Source organism: Pongo pygmaeus, chromosome 13 (assembly GCF_028885625.2).
Source record: "Pongo pygmaeus isolate AG05252 chromosome 13, NHGRI_mPonPyg2-v2.0_pri, whole genome shotgun sequence".
Taxonomy (NCBI): Eukaryota; Metazoa; Chordata; class Mammalia; order Primates; family Hominidae; genus Pongo; species Pongo pygmaeus.
The window spans coordinates 120570690-120591580 of NC_072386.2; the positions used below are offsets into that span (position 1 = coordinate 120570690).

Here is a 20891-nt window from a genome sequence, read left to right on the forward strand (position 1 = left end):
CCAGTAGCCCGAGGTGCACTGGGATGGGGGCTCTGCATGTGTCTCAAGGTGGCAGCCGTCAGGCACAGCTTCTCGCCCCTTCCTCACCCCACAGGAAGAGCAGCGAGGAGGCCGTGCGGGAGCGGCAGCAGGTGGTGTCCCTGGCCGCCATGCGGGAGCCCAGCCTGCTGCGGTTCTACGTGTCCCGCGAGTGGCTCAACAAGTTCAACACCTTCGCGGAGCCGGGCCCCATCACCAACCAGACCTTCCTCTGCTCCCACGGAGGTGAGGCGCCCCCTGTGGTGGGAGAGCAGGGTGGGCAGGTGGGCTGAGCCACAGCTTCGCTCCCTGTACCTTCTTCCCAGGCATCCCGCCCCACAAATACCACTACATCGACGATCTGGTGGTCATCCTGCCCCAGAATGTCTGGGAGCACCTGTACAACAGGTGAGAGTCCGGGAGGCCAACTTGACTCCGTCCTGTCCAGGGCCCAGCTGGGCAGGAAAAGAGGGGAGGGCAGAGAAGGAACGCCCCCAGGACCCCGCACCACATGCCAGCCTCCACGTGGGCAGCACAGAGCCGCCTTCACTTGTCTCATGGAGAATGACACATGTCATTTGTGGGAATCCACTTGGATCCTTCCAGTGGCAAAAGGGACAGGAAACTGGCTGAAGCACAGTTGCGTGTGTTGGCCATCTGCCCCTCAGCCTTGAAGCAGGGCCTCCTGCGGGCTGTGGGCGCGCTGCTCCGTTGCAGGCTCTGTGGTGCTCACACAGAGGTGCATGCAGGCCTGTAACAGCGCTGAGGGGGCACTGATGGCTTGAGGGGGAAGTGGAAGGCAGTGATCACTCTCCCCTCACTGGTCCCCCGCTCAGGCCGTGTCTCTCTGTCTCCCACCCTGGGCACAGATTTGGGGGTGGCCCCGCCGTGAACCACCTGTACGTGTGCTCCATCTGCCAGGTGGAGATCGAGGCACTGGCCAAGCGCAGGAGGATCGAGATCGACACCTTCATCAAGGTGCGTGTGGCGAGGCGGCGCAGGGGTGGCTTTGCCAGCCTCTGCCTGGGGCAGTTGGGGACTTGGGGACAAAAGAGTCCTGTGCAGTCCCTGAGCAAGTTTGAAAGGAGTCTTTTGAGGCTGGGCACGGTGGCTCACACCTGTAATCCCAGCACTTTGGGAGGCTGAGACGAACAGATCACTTGAGGTCAGGAGTTTGAAACCTGCCTGGCCAACATGGCGAAACCCCACCTCTACTAAAAATACAAAAATTAGCCAGGCATGGTGGCAGGTGCCTGTAATCCCAGCTACTCGGGAGGCTGAGGCAGGATAATCGCTTGAACCTGGGAGGCGGAGGTTTCAGTGAGCTGAGATTGTGCCACTGTGCCACTGTGCTCCAGCCTGGGCAACAGAGTGAGACTCCGTCTCAAAAAAAAAAAAAAAAAAAAAAAAGAGTCTTCTGCGGGGAACTAGATGGCCAGGTTAATCTAGGAGGGGCTTTTCCTGGTGGGAGGGTTGGCTTGAGTAAGTGAAGCCTCATTGCCCGGGTGCTGTTGAGCTTAAAGAACCAGTAGATGGATCGCATTCTCAGCCTTGGCTGTGTTATTTTGGGCTGAATCATTCTTTATTGTGGGGCCGTCCTATGCACTGTAGGATGTTTAGCAGCATCCTTGGCCTCTACCCACTAGTGCTAGTGACAACCAAAATGACCTCTAGACATTGCCAAGGGTCCCCTGGGGTGCAGAGTACCCTCCCTGCCCTGGGTGAGAACCACTGGGCTCTACAAACTGCCCAAGGTAAAGCAGGACGTGAAAACCAAGATGCAAACCGGGACTCAAGTGTGACTGTGTTTAGAAGAGGGACTTCTGTGAGGGAGCTGAGTGCAGGCAAGGCTCCTGGCACACTCCCTCCCTGCCACGCTACTTCTAACAGGGTTAGGACATGCTCCACTCACAGGGAGGGCCTGGTGAGAGACGCTGAGGGACGCCCGTGCTTTGTGGCTGTTAGGAAATGATTCTGCTGCCTGGGCATGGTGGCTCACGCCTGTGATCCCAGCACTTTGAGAGGCTGAGGCAGGTGGATCACTTGAGCCCAGGAGTTCAAGACCAACCTGGCCAACATGGCGAAACCCCATCTCTACAAACAATACAAAAATTAGCCAAGCATGGTGATGTGTACCTGTGGTCCCCGCTACCTGGAGGGCCGAGTGAGTTGGGAGGATCACTTAAGCCTGGGAGGTTGAGGCTTCAGTGAGCCGTGATCATGCCACTGCACCCCAGCCTGGGCAATAGAGTGAGACCCTGTCTCAGAACAAAAACAAAAAAGAGACTGTCAGGGCTGGGCATAGTGGTATGCACCTGTGGTCCAACCTACTCAGGAGGCTGAGGTGGGAGGATCACTTGAGCCCAGGAGGTCAAGGCTGCAGTGAGCCATGATTGCGCCGCTGCACTCCTGCCTGGGCACAGAACGAGACCACCCCCCATCTCAAAAAAGAAAAAAGAAAAAGAAAATGCTCCTGTCAGGAGAGCTGCCTCTCTGAGCAGATAGGCACATTCTATTCAAGCGGGGAACATTAGCATCTCCCAGGCCGGGCACGGTGGTTCACGCCTGTAATCCCAGCACTTTTGAGAGGTCGAGGTGGGCGGATCACCTGAGGTCAGGAGTTCAAGACCAGCCTGGCCAACATGGCCAAACCCCATCTCTACTAAAAATACAAAAAGTAGCCAGGTGGTGGCGTGCACCTGTAATCCCAGCTACTCAAGAGGCTGAGGTGGGAGAATCGCTTGAACCTGGGAGGCAGAGGTTGCAGTGAGCCAAGATCGCGCCACTGCACTCCAGCCTGGGTGACAGAGTGAGACTTCCTCTCAAAAAGTAGCATCTCCCTTGTGGTCTCAGTTGGGTCAAACAGTTATTGAAGAGACCCAAAAAATGTTACCACCTCTCTGAGCAATGGGTGTGTTCATTTTGTTTGAGCTTGTCTGGGGGTTTGATTTTTCACCTTGAGTATCTGGTGTTTTTGTAAGACTCTTGGGTGAGGGACTGGGGCGGGGGCATTTGGGAAATCTTTGCTGAAGGTAAATAGAGGTTGACCTGCCCTCTGTCTCCTCCCGTCCCTGCCTGCCTGCCAGCTGAACAAGGCCTTCCAGGCCGAGGAGTCGCCGGGCATCATCTACTGCATCAGCATGCAGTGGTTCCGGGAGTGGGAGGCGTTCGTCAAGGGGAAGGACAACGGTGAGCTGAGGGGGACCTGGCACTTACCTGCCCTGGGGGCCTCCTGGGAGATGGGATGCTGGCAGGGGAGGGCTGGCACACAGGGGCTCCTGCAGGCCCCGTGCCTGCCCCCAGGTGCCACCCATCCAGGGTGAACAGAGAGCATGGGGCTCTGCCAGTCCCCAATGGGGATCACTGTCCCCACCCAGAGGCAGGAAGCTGCTCCTGCTCTGCGCCCCCTCCCCTTCTCCACTCCCTGCCATGCCCAGCAAGCTACTCTGCCCTCCTGCAAGGCCCTTTCCTCAGGGGAGCGTGTTGCCCGAAATGACAGATTTGTCATCTGACTCCTTGGATTTACAGAGGTGGAGACAGGCCCCATCACAAGGAAGCTCCCAGGGTCCCCCAAGTCCCCAGTGAAGAACAGCAGAACCAAGCCATGGGTTGCCTGTGGCTCCGGGGCCCAGCAGGGTGGGTAGAGCCCATGGTTCTGCTCACGGGACCCTTTGTGTGGAGCATGAGCACCCACCTGTGCTTGGGAAGGGAGGCCTCATTGCCATCCCGCTGGTTGGGGAAGGTGCCAGGGCCACCGTGAGGCCTCTCTGGTGGTGGCTGAGGCCTTCAGCATGGCTGTGGTTGAGAATGTAGCTCCAGAGCCCTCGCCCTGGCCTGAATGCTGTCCTTGCCTTCTACTAGCTGTGACCTGAGTGGTTACTTCACCTGCCCAGGCCTCAGCTCTGTCTCTGTAAACCTCTATCTTGTCCTGTGGTTGCCGAGGCTAAATGAGATAGCTGGGCAGAGGGGAAGGGGCATGGTGAGCGGCAGCTGCCAGCAGAGATGAGGGCATGGGCCACCCACCGCAGCTCCTGCGGCCAGCACAGAGTCAGACCATCTCGTGCGTCCTGGAAATTCCCTCTGCTGGGTCCTCAGACTGCCACAAAGGAGCATTGGGTGGCTCAGGCGCCTCATCCATTAGAGACTTCACGCTGACCCCCAGGCCTGGGGTGGCCCCACTTGGGTTGGCTCTGCTGCTGTGGAGGGTGGAGGGCGTGGCAGGGGCTGAACCCAAGCCCGCTGTGTCTGTTGCAGAGCCCCCCGGGCCCATTGACAACAGCAGGATTGCACAGGTCAAAGGAAGCGGCCACGTCCAGCTGAAGCAGGGTGAGTTCCTCCCGGGGTCAGCCAGGCTTCTCTCTGCCCTTCCTGGCTGCCAGGCTGCTGCCCAGTCCCGTCCTTCCAGGAGCCCCCTCACCACCTGTCTTAGAGTCAGGCTGAGACGTCCATCTGAGTCCAGGCCCAGGCGGCTGAGAGATGGCCCAAGGGGCTTGGTCTCTGCTTGTGTCCTCCAGGTCCCACCCCTCTGCCTGCTTGCTAGCCTTGCCCACTCTGCTGTTTATGTCAGCCCAACCCCCAGGAACAAGGGACACAGCCAGAGATGTGTTATCCGGGGCCCTTAGCGGGACGGACATTCCTCTGGGAAATCCTGGTTTCCATCTGACAGCTTTGCATAGAAACCCTGGTTGCTGTCTTCCCGCTTCAGGGCCTGGCCCTGCGGAGCCCCCACTGCCCAGGCTGGTGGCTTCCTTGAGGCGGCAAAGGTGAGCCTAGGGGTGCCTCTCGTGCTCTGCAGGAGCTGACTACGGGCAGATTTCAGAGGAGACCTGGACCTACCTGAACAGCCTGTATGGAGGCGGCCCCGAGATTGCCATCCGCCAGAGCGTGGCGCAGCCGCTGGGCCCAGAGAGCCTGCACGGGGAGCAGAAGATCGAAGCCGAGACCCGGGCCGTGTGATTTGCTGGGCTAGTCTGTAAGTCGCCCCGGCTGGTCCCTCCATGGCACTCTGGGTCTTCTCCTCACTCTCCAGAGACCCTCACATGTCCTTTTGAACATCCAAAGAGCAGGTCCCTCAAAGCACCTTCCTGGAGACTGTGGGAGGGCCCTGGACATGGCCCGGCCCCACTGCTGAGTGCCCGTGTCCCCACAGCCCCATGTGCGCCACCCCGCAGAAGGCGTGTTTGTGCCCAGAAGAGAGGCCGGGCTGCTGCAGAACCCCGCCGTGTAAAGAGGCAGAAAAGTTGGTTTGGTTCGCAGTGAGTAACGCTGCAACTAGAAAATATATGCACTTCAGGCTTGTTTAAACGACCAAGACTCTGTGACATTAATTTGGGTCTTTGTCCTGGCAGTGGCCCTGCCAGTCAGTCATCGTTGTGTCCCCCACAACTGTCCTCTTGCTAGCTCAGCCCAGCTTTGTCCCTGGAGCCCGATGCCGCCCCCATCAGACAGAGGCTGCAGCCTGGACCAGAGTTGGGGAGTAGCTGCTGCTTCACTGCTGCTTCTCCACTGTGCGATTGGCCTGGACCCCTGAAGACTCGGAGGGAGCTGCTCAGGGCCGGTGAGCACAGCCAGAAGCCCCGGCCAGTGAGGAGCTCACAGGTCCTCCCTGGTGGTCCCGCCGCACCTCTGCATCTCCTGGGCATCACCAGGAAGGCTCTGAAGTCCCGGGCTGCTCTCAGCACTTCTGCAGACTGAAGACTCTGGACTCATTGCTGATTGGAACACCAGGAGGAGGTTGGATTTCCGCCAGTGGGGGATGTTTCTGGAGGCAGCTGGTCCCCCACACCGTGTCCTGCTGAGCCTGCCCCCTGGATTGGCTGTAATTTGCCTCGAAGTTCAGCAGTTCATCTTCATGGGAAATTTGCTGAGCCCCCACCAGGGAACCGGATGATGAAACAGGGATACCTCACAGCTTGGCCATTTGCTGCAAAGGCAGCTTCCCAGGCTGATGCTAAAGAAGACAGACTTTCCCTTCCGCCCAGCAGCAGCAGTGCAGAGCCCGCCTGGAGGCATGTGGGGGCTGTGCAGGGGGCAGCACTCAGGTGGATCCTGGGAAGCAGCCTCTGGATGCTGAGTGGAGGGACCCACTGAGCACAGCAAGGCACCAAAGCCCCTGGAGAAACCGCCAGGGTGAGGTGCGGCCATCGTCAGGGTCAAAGCAGACGGGGCATGGGTGGGGAATGGGCTCTGGGACCAGACCCCCCACACTACTGCGGTCGTCAGTCTTTGTAGAAGCAGATGGTGGTGGAAATTCCAGCGGGTGGGTCCTGCAGAGGCCCTGAGGCCTCACTTTTCGGATCTTCTGTCCCAGATCCTGCTCCCTCCCTGCTGAGCCTGGGGTTCCCCTGGCATTGGCCCCAGCCTTCTGAAAGCCGCTGCTGCAGCCAGAGGCCACACGCTGCACTGTCGCGATGCAGCGAGGCTGCTGTGCAGGCTGGGATCAGGCCCCAAGTCTGTGCTGTCTAGTTTGTGTTCAGAATGTCAGAATAAACACAGAATAAACAATCCCACGGCCACACTGTCGTCTCTCCTTCACTGCAGTTCTGTTACTTGAGGGAAGGTGAGGCTCTCCACCATGGGGACAGCCCGCCGAGCCCTGGGGCTAACGTTGCAGATCACCAGGCCCAGGAGGGGGATTTCCATGTGGCTTTCTGAAACCAGAGACCACCTGGAGGCTGTGGAGGCGAGCGGAAGAGGGGACCCAGCCGCTTTAAAGGCCTATCGGCATCTCCTTTCCTGGAATCGGCCCCAGCCTCAGAGAAGTAGGGCCAGATGTGGCCAGTGGTTAAGGCCAGCACATCCCACAGGCTGGTCCCGCTCCGGCCACCCAGACAGGCGGCTACAGAGTGGCCGTGAGCAGGGGGTTACCTCCCCTTTGCACAATGACCCTGGGCGTTCAGCGATACTGGTGTTCAGTAGTCTGAGTTTTTTGTTGGGTCTCATTTTGGGGGAGAGAAGAACTTGAGATTTTTATATATAACTTATCAACATTTATTTGTGAAATCCCATTGCTGCAGGAAAAAGGGGTTCCGATCCAGACCCCTAGAGACGGTTCTTTGATCTCATGCAGGAAGAAACTCAAGGTGAGTCGCAGAGTTCACTGAGAAGAGTTTACTGAAAGCTGCTCAGGTATAGAGTAGAGTGGCCTCAGAAAGCAAGCGGGGGGATGCCTGTCGCTGTTTTCAACTCCTCTTATGTAGGGGTCTTAGCTATAGAAAAGCTACGCTGTGTCTGTCAGGTGGGCTGACAGCCTGACGCAGTGGATTGCTCTGTTGATTTAAAGAAAGCCATCCTTGGCATCTTAGTGCATAAGCACATCGAAGCCTCACTGTGGTCATCTTCAAGCACACACTGTTGTGTGGCATCTGAACCTTCTCCATCCTAGGAGTTTGTCCTCGCGGGCGTTATGTAGCTGCTTCCTCAGACATAAACATCTTAGGTTGTGACTGGCCTGGACTGTGCCTAATTTTTTGCTTTTTGAGATGGAGTCTCACTCTGTCGCTCAGGCTAGAGTGCAGTGGCGCGATCTCAGCTCACAGCAACCTCCGCCTCCCAGGTTCAAGCGATTCTCCTGCCTCAGCCTCCCAAGTAGCTGGGATTACAAGCATGTGCCACCAAGCCCGGCTAAGTTTTGTATGTTTAGGAGAGACAAGGTTTCACCATGTTAGCCAGGCTGGTCTCGAACTCCTGACCTCAAGCGATCTGCCCACCTCGGCCTCTCAAAGTGCTGGGATTACAGGTGTGAGCTACCGGGCCCGGCCTCCCTTGCTAGTTTTTAGGTGGAGCTGAACTCAAAATGATGTCACCCTGGCTCCCCTAGGCTTCTGCTTCCCTACCACTATCAGATACGAGTGTACAGAAACATTTCAGCATATGCAAGGATAACACGGTGACAACCAAGATGACACATTGCCAGTTCCATGGAAAGCCCCGGGCCCCTCCGGAGTTGGCCACCTTGCCAGACCCCAGAGGTGGCTCTTTGCATGTGGTTCCCTCATCCCACCTTTTTTTTTTTTTTTTTTTTTTTCTGAAAAAAGCTTCATTTTTTTATTATTATTTTTTTTTGAGACAGAGTCTCGCTCTGTTGCCCAGGCTGGAGTGCAGTGGTATAATCTCACCTCACTGCAACCTCTGCCTCCCGGGGTTCAAGCAATTCTCCTGCCTCAGCCTTTGGAGTAGCTGGGTCTACAGGCATGTGCTACCACGCCTGGCTAATTTTTTTTTTTTTTTTTGTATTTTTAGTAGAGATGGGGTTTCATGGTGTTAGCTAGCATGGTCTCGATCTCCTGACCTCGTGATCTGCCTGCCTCAGCCTCCCAAAGTGCTGGGATTACAGGCATGAGCCACCACACCCGGCCAAAAGCATCATTTTAAAATTGAGCTTTCTGACTGTGCTCGTGCCCTTAACGCTTTCCCAGCAACTTTCTGCTTCTTGATGAGGAAGGCACACTTGATACTGTCGGGAACACGTTCACACAGAAGCATCAGATGCCCTGCTGATGGGTTTTTTGTTTGTAGACAGGGTCTCACTGTGTTGCCCAGGCTGGCCTCGAACTCCTGGGCTCAAGTGATCCTTCTGCCTCAGCCTCCCAAAGTGCTGGGATTATAGGCGTGAGCCACCATGCCTGGTCGCTTGCTGACATGTTTTTGGTTTAGGGCAGTCTCATAGGAGCTTTAGGTCTCACAGCACAAACCCCTCAAAGTCAGCCCAGGCCCACGCCATGTGCAGACTTCGGCACTTTCCCAATCTTGGTATAAAGGTAAACGATTCTCATCCCAGGGGTTCGGGCCGGCCTAGTGCTGTTAGAGGCTGTATTCTAGGAAAGCCTATGACAGTTTGTGAAACTGGGCCATGCTGAGTGCCTGTAGACAGCGTTCCCGGAAGAGGAAAAAGCAACCTTTGTCTTTATGTGGGCATCTCTAAGCAATATTTTTGGCTTTGTTCACATTTGAAGGTTAGATATGTGTCAATCCATGTGATTGACGTTGAACATGGAAAATGAGAATGAAAGTTTTGTCTGGAAGATTTATTTAGGAGGTTTGGAGACAGTTCTTACACTACAGGAAGGTGAGCTGGAAATAGGTACCAATTTGCCTTAAAACGTTTCCTTATATTTTCCTTTAAAATACCTGGCTTTTAAGGAGTTCAGACTTAGATGCCAAGATCTGAAGTCTGTGCTTGATTACCGAGCAGGGACAGGAAGTGCTCGGTGGCTGGGGAGGCCCGGGCTCAGGCCTCGCTCCCCACGGGGTGGCTCCTCCTCCGAGCTGAGCCAGGGCGGGCTCCAGCAGCGCTTATTAGAGGAGCTGGAAAGGCGCCCCTTTACTGTGGGGGAGGCTGCGGGCGACCTGCCGCCTGCCGCCTGCCTGTGGTTCTGTCGGCCATGGCGCTGCTCACAAACGTGCATCTGAATACGTTTGTAAGGCGCAGCCACCCAAAAAGTGTAGTTTCCTACCTTCGTTCTGTTTTAAAGTGCAAACATAAATTATCCTGAGGTCTTAATGCTACCTAATTTTGAGCCCCAGAGAGCCTTGGGAGAAGTGAGCGGAGGTTTCGGAATCACAGCCCCCTTTGGTTCGTCCCTTCTGCAACTTCACCTACACAGAGAGACACCTGCCACCTGGACAGAGCAAGGGTGAGCTGGGCGCAGAAGAAACACACGCCTTTGGGGAAAGCTAGGAGCAGTAGACAGCCTAGGCAATGTATGTTCTGGAAAGGTGTCCCAGGGCTTCTCAGGGGGCAGCCTCCATTCCTTCCTTCGATTTGACCTGTGACCAGCCTAGATGAGGGGGCCTATGGAGAGCTGGAACTAGAAACAGGTTCTCAAGGGCAGGGGTGGGCGCAGCGTGGCAGCCAGAGGCTGTGCGGACTGAAGGGATGTGGCCCTGTCCTAGGCTGAGACGTCCCTCCAGCAGGTGCCGCAGGGAGAAAGGGAGCCTTCCCCATCCCCGACGGGGACAGTGGGTCCGTGTTTCCTCCCACAGCTTTCAGCACCTTAGCTCTGAGGACAAGGATAGGGTCCTTCCTCTGCTGCTTCTGTACCTTTTGTGGTCCGGAGATGACCCCGGCTGATGTCACTATACCATCTGGAGGTCTAACGGGAGGCAGGAGTGCTCAAGTCAAGGCCGAATGGGCACTCAGTGGGACCCTGGAGAAGCAGCTGACACACCAAGGGGCTGCCACGTGCCTGCTGGCAGCCTTCACACGCTCATCCCAGGTCTCAGAAGGCGCTGGCAACACAGATCCCTGCCTCGCCTCTCAGGAAAGGGTTTTAGGACCAGGGAAAAGGAGGCCTCCTCCAGGCGAGTGCGCAGAGCCAGGGAACCCGTCTGGATGGTGGCTCTTTCCCAACATCCTTCTCTGGCAGCAGCAGTTCAAAGTGGAGCTTCCAGGCTGTCCCATACATTTCACGATTTCTGAGTCTTTCGCTTCAATTTAAAAAAAGTTGTGGGCACGCCCGAGCCCCGCCTCTGTCCACCTCCATCTCGTTCCTCACCGCAGGGCGCCCTCCTTGCTCCCTCCACTGCTGCGCTCTGCCGTCTGCTCCCGCCAGGGGTCCCCACCACCTCTGCGGACGGAGGAGCCGCCTCCCAGGCCCGGGCGTGCCCAGGGCGGGTGGAGGGCGTGGGGCGGGCCGGTATTTCCTGACCCGCCGGAGGAGCGGGCCCCGCAGGCTTGTGGCCTCCCCGGAGCCGGTGAGTCAGGAACTTCCTACTTCAAGAGGCTTCCCCAGTGCAGCAGAAAACAAACTAGTCGCCCCCAATGCTCCCGACCTCTGTGATGTCCACACCCGCGGAAATGGGGGCCCCAAACCAGCAGGCTCTGTTCTAGGCGCCTCAGCGCTGGTGCGGCTCTTGGAGAAGGCTCGGCAGGGGCGCGTGGGGCGTGGGGGGTTCACAGGTGGAGACAGCCCGTCTCCACCCCACAGACTGCTGGGCGCAGTCCCGAAATATTCTTCCCAAGTGGACTTTTTTGCTGACAACCTAGAGGAGAGGGTTTCGGGTAGAATAACAGTAGATCCCCCTTGTTCCCTTGTGCCACGCTGTGTCACACGGGGAACCAGGAATTCTCAATGGTGCCTTGAAGCCAACTGCACGCACTTGTGGTTAGAGGTTCCCAGTGGCCCCACACTGATGCCCTCACCTCCTGCCCTCCGCAAGTGAGGACGCTTGGCATCAGCAGAGCTGCCAGGCCTGCACTTGGTGTAGCTGCGAATACGTCATTTCCTGGACAACTGTTTTCCTAAAACAGTGCTAAAAAAAAAAAAAAACCCTTGGGACACAGAGAAGTGTGGGCACAAACCAATCCTATCTTCCCCCAAAAAGGCCAGGGTGAAATTTTCAAAGCTGGCTGTGGAAACGGGGCCTCCCACTTCACATGTCCAGCGAGTGCCGGGCACGAGGCTGCTGCCCTTTCGAGTTGTCCACATGAAACAGCTCCACACTGCCTGCAGCTTCACAGAAACTAGTGATTCCAGCCACGCCACCAGGAGTACCGGCTTGAGCACTGGTAATACCAGATCAATGAAACTCAGGTGTGCCCTCATTTCACCACCTCCTCCTGCCCCAGCCCCAAGCAATGAGGTCCCCAAAGAGCTAGAGTAGCAACCAGCTCAATGTGCATGCAAGAAATACTCCTAGCCATAAGGAGCCTCTCGGAATCCTCACACTACATCAGCCCGAATTTCATGTCACCACGGTCTGAGCGCCTCCCCCTCCACCGTGGATGGCGGTGGAATTGAGAGCTATCTAGGTCTCCAGCTCCTCCCAGGGGCCAGCTCCCCAGCCCAGGGGGCTTCCAATGACACCAGACTGCTTCCGCAACTAGGATCATGTCTTCTTGCAACAAAACAGTCCCGTGACGCGGTGCCAGAAGTTATATTTTATTTCAACACTTACAGGATTAACATATAGTTACAAGGTCAATATAAGCCTTCCAATGGAAGCTCTTTATTTGGTTTAATTCCATCTCCAGAGACAAACAGGCAACTCTACGACCTTTAGAGTGGCGATTGGCCTCACACAGCAAAATGCCTCCAAAGTTTAGAATTAGTGCAACACACATACGAACGTTTTAAAGGTGCTCAACATCAGGTTAAAATAGAATTCTGGACCTTTTAAAAAAGTTTTTGGATGATATAAGCACAGGAGGCAGAGCCAGTAAGAAACATGAAGCCAATATTTCTGGAAAACACTTAGCATTAACGTCACTTTTTGACGTCATGTAAACTGTCTTCTGTAATGACAGATCTTACCAAAAGGCATCGAGACCTTTGTGCTGTGCTGGTTAGACAAGCCGCAGGCTTATCTCCACGGTGAGCGGGATAAAAACCCCCAAGGAACAGCCCATGACAACCTTCCGTGCCTTTTTATACTTTCCCATCCTGCAAAGGAAAAACTGGGTAAAGGACAAGTTCCTCTCTTTCATTGCGTTTCTAAGTACTTTTCAGGGCAGGTTCTTTTAAAATTAGTCATCTTACAACACAACAGTATTCTAGCACGGCGGCGAAGTGACAGGCGGCAGATACGGGGGAGGGAGACGTTCACGGGAAATTCCACGTTCTACTCTATGTGAACTGCTCCAGAAAAATACAGACATGATTTCACAGTAGGATTCCCAGAGTAAATGATACATAGGACAACTGACCTCCTCTAAGAAGCCCGGCTGGGGCAGCAGTGAGCTTTTCATGGAGCCACGCAGACTGGCCAGGAAGCAACACCCAGGTTCAACATTTAAGAGCACTCGCTGTAACATTCTTTTTGGACACACGTGATGGAAAAGTTTAAAAAAAGAGGCGGAGGAGTGACGGGGGAATACAAGCATATCCTACACCGGGGGTGACGGTCATTCAAAGAGCAAATTACTGCAGCTTATACCTTTTCCACTATGTTGCAAGAAATGAATCTATCCTGACCCATAATAGGAAAGACGCGATGCACATGCATTCCCGAAGCTCTAAAATCCCATTTTAAAGAACCGTTTCACATCCTCGTGGAGTGGAGAGTGGTCCACTTGACTTGGTGAGGTCAGAAGTTCCTGAAGATCCCTGTCGTCCCCGTTGGCGGGGGGGCCCATTGGGGAGCTGTGGGGACCGCCACACTCACCATGCACCTGTTGGTTTGCAGGGACAGAGGCGCGGCCCTGACTCTTCTCACCCTGCGTCATCCCGGCTTGTCTTTCGTCCGTCAAGTCGGTCCTCCTGCGTGACTGATGGGTGCACCACGCTTAAGCCACCCGTTGCAGGGACCGGAAGCCCATGGCTCTGCCGCAGCCCTGAGCCTTCAGCGGGCGGTTTGCAGTCCCCCAGGGAAGAAGCAGTCAGAGAGGCTCACGCTCACCCACTTTAAAAACCCAAAGCCACTTCCTCTTCACCTGCCTGGGCCTCAGCGTCTCCGCACTTGTGGTTTCTCGTCCCCGAGGGCTGACTGAGCTGCTCCGGAAGGGTGGTGTGTGGTCAACCCTGGTTGGCTGAGAGGAGCAATTTCCTAGTTTCCACGAGTAAAGACGGCCCCATCCCTTGGGACCTGTCCTTTCTGTCCCTGTCCCTTTGGCTTCTATAGGACTTCCTTGTCTTAGAGTCATAAACAGCAAGAGGAACTGAGGATGCTTGAGGGGACCACCTAGTTACCAAAGCCAAGCAAAGAATAAAGCTGCCCGACGTCATCCCCAGGCTTCCGTGGCACTTGGTCACAGAAGCTCTCGGCCAATGGTTCCTCTTGACTGTTTCTGCACCAAATGAGAGGAGGGGCTGCTCTGCTCTAAGGCGTGGGGGAACCACAGATTAGGGGACCTCAAGTTTTACTCAAAAACCCACACAGGGAAAGAAACTTGGCTCTAAAAACAAACTCAACTAATTCCACATGCCCTGAAGAGCACGTGATAAAATACAAGGGTGGTGGCGGCAGGATCCTCAAAGGACCACGAGAGGCACGGGGTCTTTGGTGATAAAAGTGCTAACCTCGGCAGGGTGTGGTGGCTCACGCCTGTAATCTGAGCACTTTGGGAGGCTGAGGCGGGCGGATCACCTGAGGTCAGGAGTTCAAGACCAGCCTGACCAACACGGTGAAACCCTGTCTCTACTAAAAATACAAACACTAGCCAGGTGTGGTGGTGCACGCCTGTAATCACAGCTATTTGGGAGGCTGAGGCAGGAGAATCGCTGGAACCCAGGAGACGGAGGTTGTAGTGAGCCAAGATCACGCCACTGCACTCCAGTCTGAACAACAGAGCGAGACTCCGTCTCAAAAAAAAAAAAAAAAAAAAGTGCTAACTTTTTCAGATGCTAATCCTGGGGCTCCTAAAAGGAGAGGATGTTCGCTTTGCAATGAGCTGGTGCAGAGGGGAGGGCCTCACTCACAAGCGCATGATCTACAGTTCTCAAGGACGGGAAAGTGATGGGGAGGACAGGCGTGGGCTCCTCATGGCCGGTGGACACAGGCAAGTCAACAAGGCGAGCTGGAATTCAACTTCTAGCGTGGACCTTCCCAGGCCACTGAAAACAGGGCGCCAAACCAAAATGTGTGTATGCGCACGCGTGTGTACTGGTGGGTGTGCCTGTGGGTGTGTGTGCACCTGCCCCCCTGCCTGCCAGATGCTCCCAGGTCGAGGGGATACTGAAAGGGTCAATGTTTAGTATGAGGTGCAAGCCTAGAATCCAAAAAGGACCACTGAGGACTTCACAGACTTGGGAGAAGAGGAAGTGTTTTCTACAGCGGACAGTCGGGGACACACGGATGACATCGAGTGCTCAGTCCGCCTGGTGTGCGCTGGACCTGCCTTGTCTCCTCAGGGGACCCGTGATGACATTTTCACAAAAGGCACTGTGTGAAGCGCAGAAGGGCCGCCTGGACGAGCCCGGGTGGACTGAGGGCCCAGGAAGGAGCAGGCGGGGGCGTGTGTCCCACCATCTCAGTGGCCTGCGCGGGGTGGGGAGGGGGAGCGATGAGGACTGACCCGAGCCGTGGGGGTGGGCGCTGGCAAGACTTGTCCCCCACGAGGTGGCCCGGCCCAGGCGGGAGGGCAGGGCCGCAGGGAGCATGCTGTAGAGAGAGAGAGACCGCCCCGCAGGGATGGGGCTGCGGAGGGGTGGGCTGTCCACAGGGCAGGGCGCTGGAGGCCTGTGGGGACAAGCAGACGGAGGCTCCTCCAGGAAGGCTCACCCGAGGCTCGCAGGCACTCCCCTCTAGGAATCTACAACACAAAGAGAAACAGAAAGAGAAACTCTCTGTTAGAGAGGAAGGCGCGGGTTCCAGGCGGGCATTTTGCTCTTGGCTACAAACTGCACCGCCCTGGGAGGGGAGGGTAGTGGGAGGGGAGGGAAGGGGTGGGAGGGGGCATCTTAGAGCAATTGGTTACCACAGAGCAGGTCTGAGATGAGGAACTTTCACGGTTTTCTCTCTAGCCTTTAACTGGTCTTTCCTTCAGGGTTAAGAGAAGCCCAAACAGGAGACTGATGAGGCCATCCGCCCCAGCTCAGCTTTCTCATAAGTTTAGTTTTGAGAGAAAGTAAGAAACGGAGGCCAGGGCTGGGCGCGGTGGCTCATGCCTGTAATCCCAGCACTTTGGGAGGCTGAGGCAGGCAGATCACGAGGTCAGGAGTTCAAGACCAGCCTGGCTAACATGGTGAAAACCCATCTCTATTAAAAATACAACAATTAGCCTGGCGTGGTGGCAGGCGCCTGTAATCCCAGCTACTTGGGAGGCTGAGGCAGAAGAATCGCTTCAACCCAGGAGGCGGAGGTTGCAGTGAGCTGAGATCAGGCCACTCCACTCCAGCCTGGATGACAGAGCAAGACTCTGTCTCAAAAAAAAAAAAAAAAAAGGAAACGGAAGTCGGGTGCAGTGGCTCACACCTGTAATCCCAGCACTTTGAGAGACTGAAGACGGAGGATGCATGAGCTCAGGAGTTCAAGACCAGCCTGGGCCACAACATAGCCAGACCTCATCTCTACAAAAAATTTAAAAAAAATTAACCAGCATGTTGGCACGCGCCTGTAGTCCCGGCTATTCGGGAAGATGAGTTGGAAGGATGGCTTGAGCCCAGGGAGGTCGAGGCTGCAGTGAGCCAGGATAGCGCCACTGCACTTCAGCTTGGGCAACAGAGTGAGAACTCAACTCCAGAAAAAAAAAAAAAAGAAAAGAAATGCATCAGTTTCCTAGAATGGTACAAGGAACATGAAGGTCCGATTCTCTCAGAAGGAAACTCTTGGCTCTTCAGCAGTACAATGTAAAATCTTTGGTGAAAAGGAAAACCTGTCGTTCTGTATTCATTCAGCAATAAACCGTGAAAAGCTCTTCATCTCAAGGAGAGAGAAAAGAAACAAAAGAAACACAGATTTCTCAGGCCCTGAGTGCACGCAGGATCAGAAACAGGGGAGGAGGTGCCATCATTTAAAGGAGGAGGCAGGGGTGGGAGGCGGAATTTTTTAAAAAGCATTGGGCTAGAAAATCCCCTATTACTGGAGATGAAAGAGTTAAATATTCACATTACACAGAATAATTTTCTTGGAAACATGAAAAGTCACTTAAAATACACAATACTGAGAAAAAATATAACATTTATTAGAGAGGCAGATATGAGGGTACAACTAAAAGATGCCAGACAGAGTCTTTTCTTTTAGGATAAGAATAGAAAGAGACAATCATGTTGCTGTATTCAAACAAAACTTACTCAGAACCCCAGAGTTTATAATAAACTCAAGTGCGGAGCCGCAGCGGGGACCTAGCTCCCCGTGCGAGAGGCTTCGCGGCTTTCCGGCAGTTATAAAAACAGAAAGGTCATTAGGCAGCAGGAGAACCCATAAAACAAACAGATAAAAGTACAACATTAAAACAACTCATTCAAGTACTGCTTTTAGTTTTTAAGTTGCAGTATATACACATGTATTCTGTGGGGGGAATTATGAAAACATTTAACAGAGAGCAATCGAAAAACCAAAAAGCCACAAAAGAAAGTCACAATCCAATTGACCCACCGGAAGTTACTCTAGTCTAAATATTTTGGCAATTATTAAATAATAAGCACATCGTAGACACCACACACACACACACACACAAAAGGTTGACCGGCATTATAAAAATAAAACAGCTGCACTGAGTTAGCGCCTAAGAAAACAGTGGCTTTGCCCACATCAGATGGGTTTAAGGAGGGCAGTGTTTGTGGGCAAGTTGGACAGAGTTATAAACAGAGTAGGGAGGAAAGGCTTCTCTGTACATATCATCAATCTCTAAGCGTAACTTTCAAATAAAAGGAGAAAATTATATAAGTAGCTGAGATTTTGCTTCTTTTAACAGAGAACTGCTAGAAGATAATAAAGTATACTTTGGGTGGAAATGGAAATTCCTGATTCTTTGGAATTTGGTTTTCTAATATTTCATGCATTGATGAGATGGACCTGAAATTTACAAAATATCTTTAACTGTTTAGTCAATATTACAGAGATTCACCTGTTATAGTACTGAGGCATACAACTTAATGATCATACATTTACAATTATCATCATAGATTTATGTGCCCAGACCCCTCCCACCCCATTCCCCCTGAAACCAACTGAGCTATTTTCTGAATTAAATGTGAATAACGAAATAACTAAATTTGAATAATTAAATAAGAAAAAAATACACAGCTTGACAGAATGCCTTTTTTCAAAGCAGACTTTCACAAGGTTAATGTCGTCTTGCCCTATTTTCAAATTTTTCAGTGGTTAGTTTGCTTTGTCCAGGAGCTCACAGACTGGAAATGAGTTTGTCATCGGATAGAAAGGTCAGATTTTAATACCTTAGGTTTCCCATTCACTTGTTTACTGGGGTAAAGCTAGAAACTTGCTACTGCTCATTTAAACAGATCCCTGTGGTTGAAGGGTCAGCTGATTTTCTTGCTGCAATATTTACAAAGAGGCCTAGGGTTAGGATGGGTGCCTTTATTGATACTATGTCAGCAATAGTATCCAAAAGAAATGTGGGCCTGGCACGGTGGCTCACCCTGTAATCCCAGCACTTTAGGAGGCTGAGGCGGGCGGATCACTTGAGCCCAAGAGTTTGAGACCAGCCTGGCCAACATGGTGAAAACCCGTCTCCATTAAAAAAAAAAAAAAGAAAAAACAAAGATTAGCCAGGTGTGGTGGCAGGCACCTGTAATCCCAGCTACTCGGGAGGCTGAGGCACAAGAATTACTTGAACCTGGGAGGCAGAGGTTGTAGTGAACCAGGACTGTATCACTGCCCTTGAGCCTAAGTGACAGAGTGAGACTCTGTCTCAAAAAAAAAAAAAAAAAAAAAAAAAAGGCCAGGCACGGTGGCTCACGCCTGTAATCCCAACACTTTGGGAGGCCAAGGCGGATGGATCACGAGGTCAGGAGATCGAGACCAACCTGGCTAACACGGTGAAACCCGTCTCTACTAAAAATACAAAAAATTAGCCGGGCGTGGTGGCACACGCCTGTAGTCCCAGCTACTCCGGAGGCTGAGGGAAGAGAATCGCTTGAACTCGGGAGGCAGAGGTTGCAGTGAGCCAAGATTGTGCCACTGCACTCCATCCTGGCGACAGAGCAAGACTCCGTCTCAAAAAAAAAAAAAAAAAAAGTATGTTTTTTAAAAAATCAGGCTGTCACTAAGTAAAGGTTAAGTGGCTGCGAGAATCTTGAAACATGGCCCCTAACATCCAGAACCCCTACTAGGTTCTAGAGCCTGAATGTGCAGCTACTGCTTGGAAAATCAGCTTTAAATGGACTTGAGCTGATCAAATGAACACACAGTGTAGAGGCAGGGGCTAATTTCCTACTTGAAAGCACGAGGGACACAAGGAAATAATTTTCAAAATCAAATAAAAAGAGAATCTGACCCAACACCTTCATTCTGACCCATTTGTAGTGGGTTGTCTATGATCTCGGGGTGGATTCTCGCAATGGGCCCAGTGAAATGCCTGGCAACCATCTACGCGTGTGACCAACTTCACTATCTCCCCTCCCACATCAATGCCAATTTAAAAATGCAAATTCTCATGTGGCCTAGATTCCTTTCGATGTGGTGAGACATTTTACTTCATTCTGGCTACAGTTAATTGTATAAAATGAGCCAGAAATTCTAAAATAATTTCCAGTAAATCCAAACTTTGCCAATGATTGAAAGCAAAAAACAACAACAAAAAACAAAACAAAAAAACAAAAGCAAACCCCCAAACTCTTTGAACAGCGATGTGCTGAGATCCGTGTCTGTGGGGAGAAGCAGTTGCTGCCACACCACGTTCTCTTTATAGCCCCACCTGGGCAAGCGTGAGTTAAAACCAACAGAAACAGAACCAAGTGTGACAGAAAATCACAGCCAAAACGAGCTGATGCATGGACATGCTCTGCTTTTAAGTAACTGCATCTAAACAGCACTAGCACATCTGATCAACTGTCAATTTGGGCCAGGCGCAGTGGCTCACGCCTGTAATCCCAGCACTTTGGGAGGCAGAAGCAGGCAGATCACTTGAGGTCAGGAGTTTGAGACCAGCCTGGCCAACACAGCGAACCCGTCTCTACTAAAAATACAAAAATTACCGGGCGTGGTGGTGCATGCCTGTAATCCCAGCTACTCGGGGGGCTGAGGCAGGAGAATCGCTTGAACCTGGGGGAGGCAGAGGTTGCAGTGAGCCACTGTACTCCAGCCTGGGCAACAGAGCCAGACCCTGTCTCAAAACAACAACAACAACAAAACACAAACACAACAACAACAACAAAAACCTGTCAATTTGGTGACATTTGGAAAATCAGCAATGCCATGTAAAAATCAACTGGTCAATTCACCAAACTTTTCCAGATTTCAGCTGGTTATCTGGGATCATATAGATGTAACAGGATACTCGTGATGCCCTAGCAAGGATGCTGACCACGTTTAAGTAAAAATACACACTTTTGATGCCAATATAAGAATCTTATTTACTGCTTTAGTCAAGAAGGAGGAGATGTTATTTTACTTGTGACTTCCTCCCAAGTGAATGAGCATACAATTTAACAAACTAACACAGTTCAGTTTATTAAGTTACAATCTGTAACCTCCTAATGTAGCTCAGTGTATGGTGGATACTAGATATAAACAAGAGTAGGGAAGTCTTTGGCACCTGCATGATGTGTGCCGGCTTTTAAATTCAGAAAGATGAGAAGCTACAATGCAACTTTTTTTTTTTAATCTACAGATACTGCCAAAAGAAGAAATGTTTATCAGATTTCGAATGACACAGCTGTAAGCTGGCGGTTGGCAGCTTTCCACATAAAATTTCATCAGCAAGTGAAACTTGATTACAGCCCAAACTAGACAAGGCAATTCAGGTGCCCGGACCCTGAAGTCCACGTGAGACTACAGGAGAACGCGCACAACGGTGCTTGCCAGCCAGTCTCTTGAGGAACTGCCTGTAACAGTCACGGTTGTGGGGAGAAACAACTCCATTTTTTTAAAGTTTTTTTTTTTTTTTTTATGGTATTAAATATAAGTCTTAGCACCTTTGGCATTTTTGTCCAAACAGACTTCGACATATGAAGTGGGGACATAACCCTCTTCATCTTCATTTCTCCGAATGCGGGTCCAGCCATCGCCTTTGTCTTCCTCTATGACATACAATGTTTCTCCTTCAACTACGGAAATCGTTCCTTCATTCTGACCTGAAAGAGCAATAGCAGGATATGTTAGATGTCTTGGCAAATGCAGGGAGGAAGCAAACAGTGGCCTTCGCAATGAAACAAGTGTCGTCGAAGATGAAGTCCACATAAAATTCACCCCACTCAGACCTTCTCAGACGCATGGACCCCTCACCCACTGCCTCAAAACTGTCTCCTTCTGCACAGAAATGTCCGGGTTCTTACCTCTGTCTCTCTAGGGACCCTCTCTAAGTCCTCCAG

The 20891-nt window shown here is 52.6% G+C and overlaps 2 protein-coding genes across 28 annotated transcripts in view; one reads left to right on the forward strand and one right to left on the reverse strand.

Moving 5' to 3' along the window:
* The window catches only part of USP20 (ubiquitin specific peptidase 20), a 46280-nt gene extending 39747 nt beyond the window's left edge, over window positions 1-6533 (forward strand). For 4 of the 5 annotated variants that reach the window (XM_054501206.2, XM_063650405.1, XM_054501211.2 and 1 more), the window contains 7 exons: window positions 95-264; window positions 345-426; window positions 888-996; window positions 3105-3207; window positions 4273-4344; window positions 4814-4990; window positions 5168-6533. In XM_054501206.2, the coding sequence (XP_054357181.1) occupies window positions 95-264; window positions 345-426; window positions 888-996; window positions 3105-3207; window positions 4273-4344; window positions 4814-4974 (697 nt within the window). In that variant the 3' untranslated portion in view covers window positions 4975-4990; window positions 5168-6533. Of the gene's footprint in view, window positions 1-94; window positions 265-344; window positions 427-887; window positions 997-3104; window positions 3208-4272; window positions 4345-4813 lie in introns of all 5 variants that reach the window. The other variant, XM_063650404.1, reaches the window with a different exon arrangement.
* Window positions 6534-11879: 5346 nt separating this feature from the next.
* Window positions 11880-20891, reverse strand: part of FNBP1 (formin binding protein 1) — a 156479-nt gene continuing 147467 nt past the window's right edge. For 16 of the 23 annotated variants that reach the window (XM_054501232.2, XM_054501231.2, XM_054501218.2 and 13 more), the window contains one exon: window positions 16559-20654. In XM_054501232.2, coding sequence (XP_054357207.1) covers window positions 20476-20654 — 179 coding nt within the window. In that variant the 3' untranslated portion in view covers window positions 16559-20475. Of the gene's footprint in view, window positions 15209-16558; window positions 20655-20891 lie in introns of those variants that run through there. The other 7 variants (XM_063650407.1, XM_054501233.2, XM_054501226.2 and 4 more) reach the window with 1 other exon arrangement.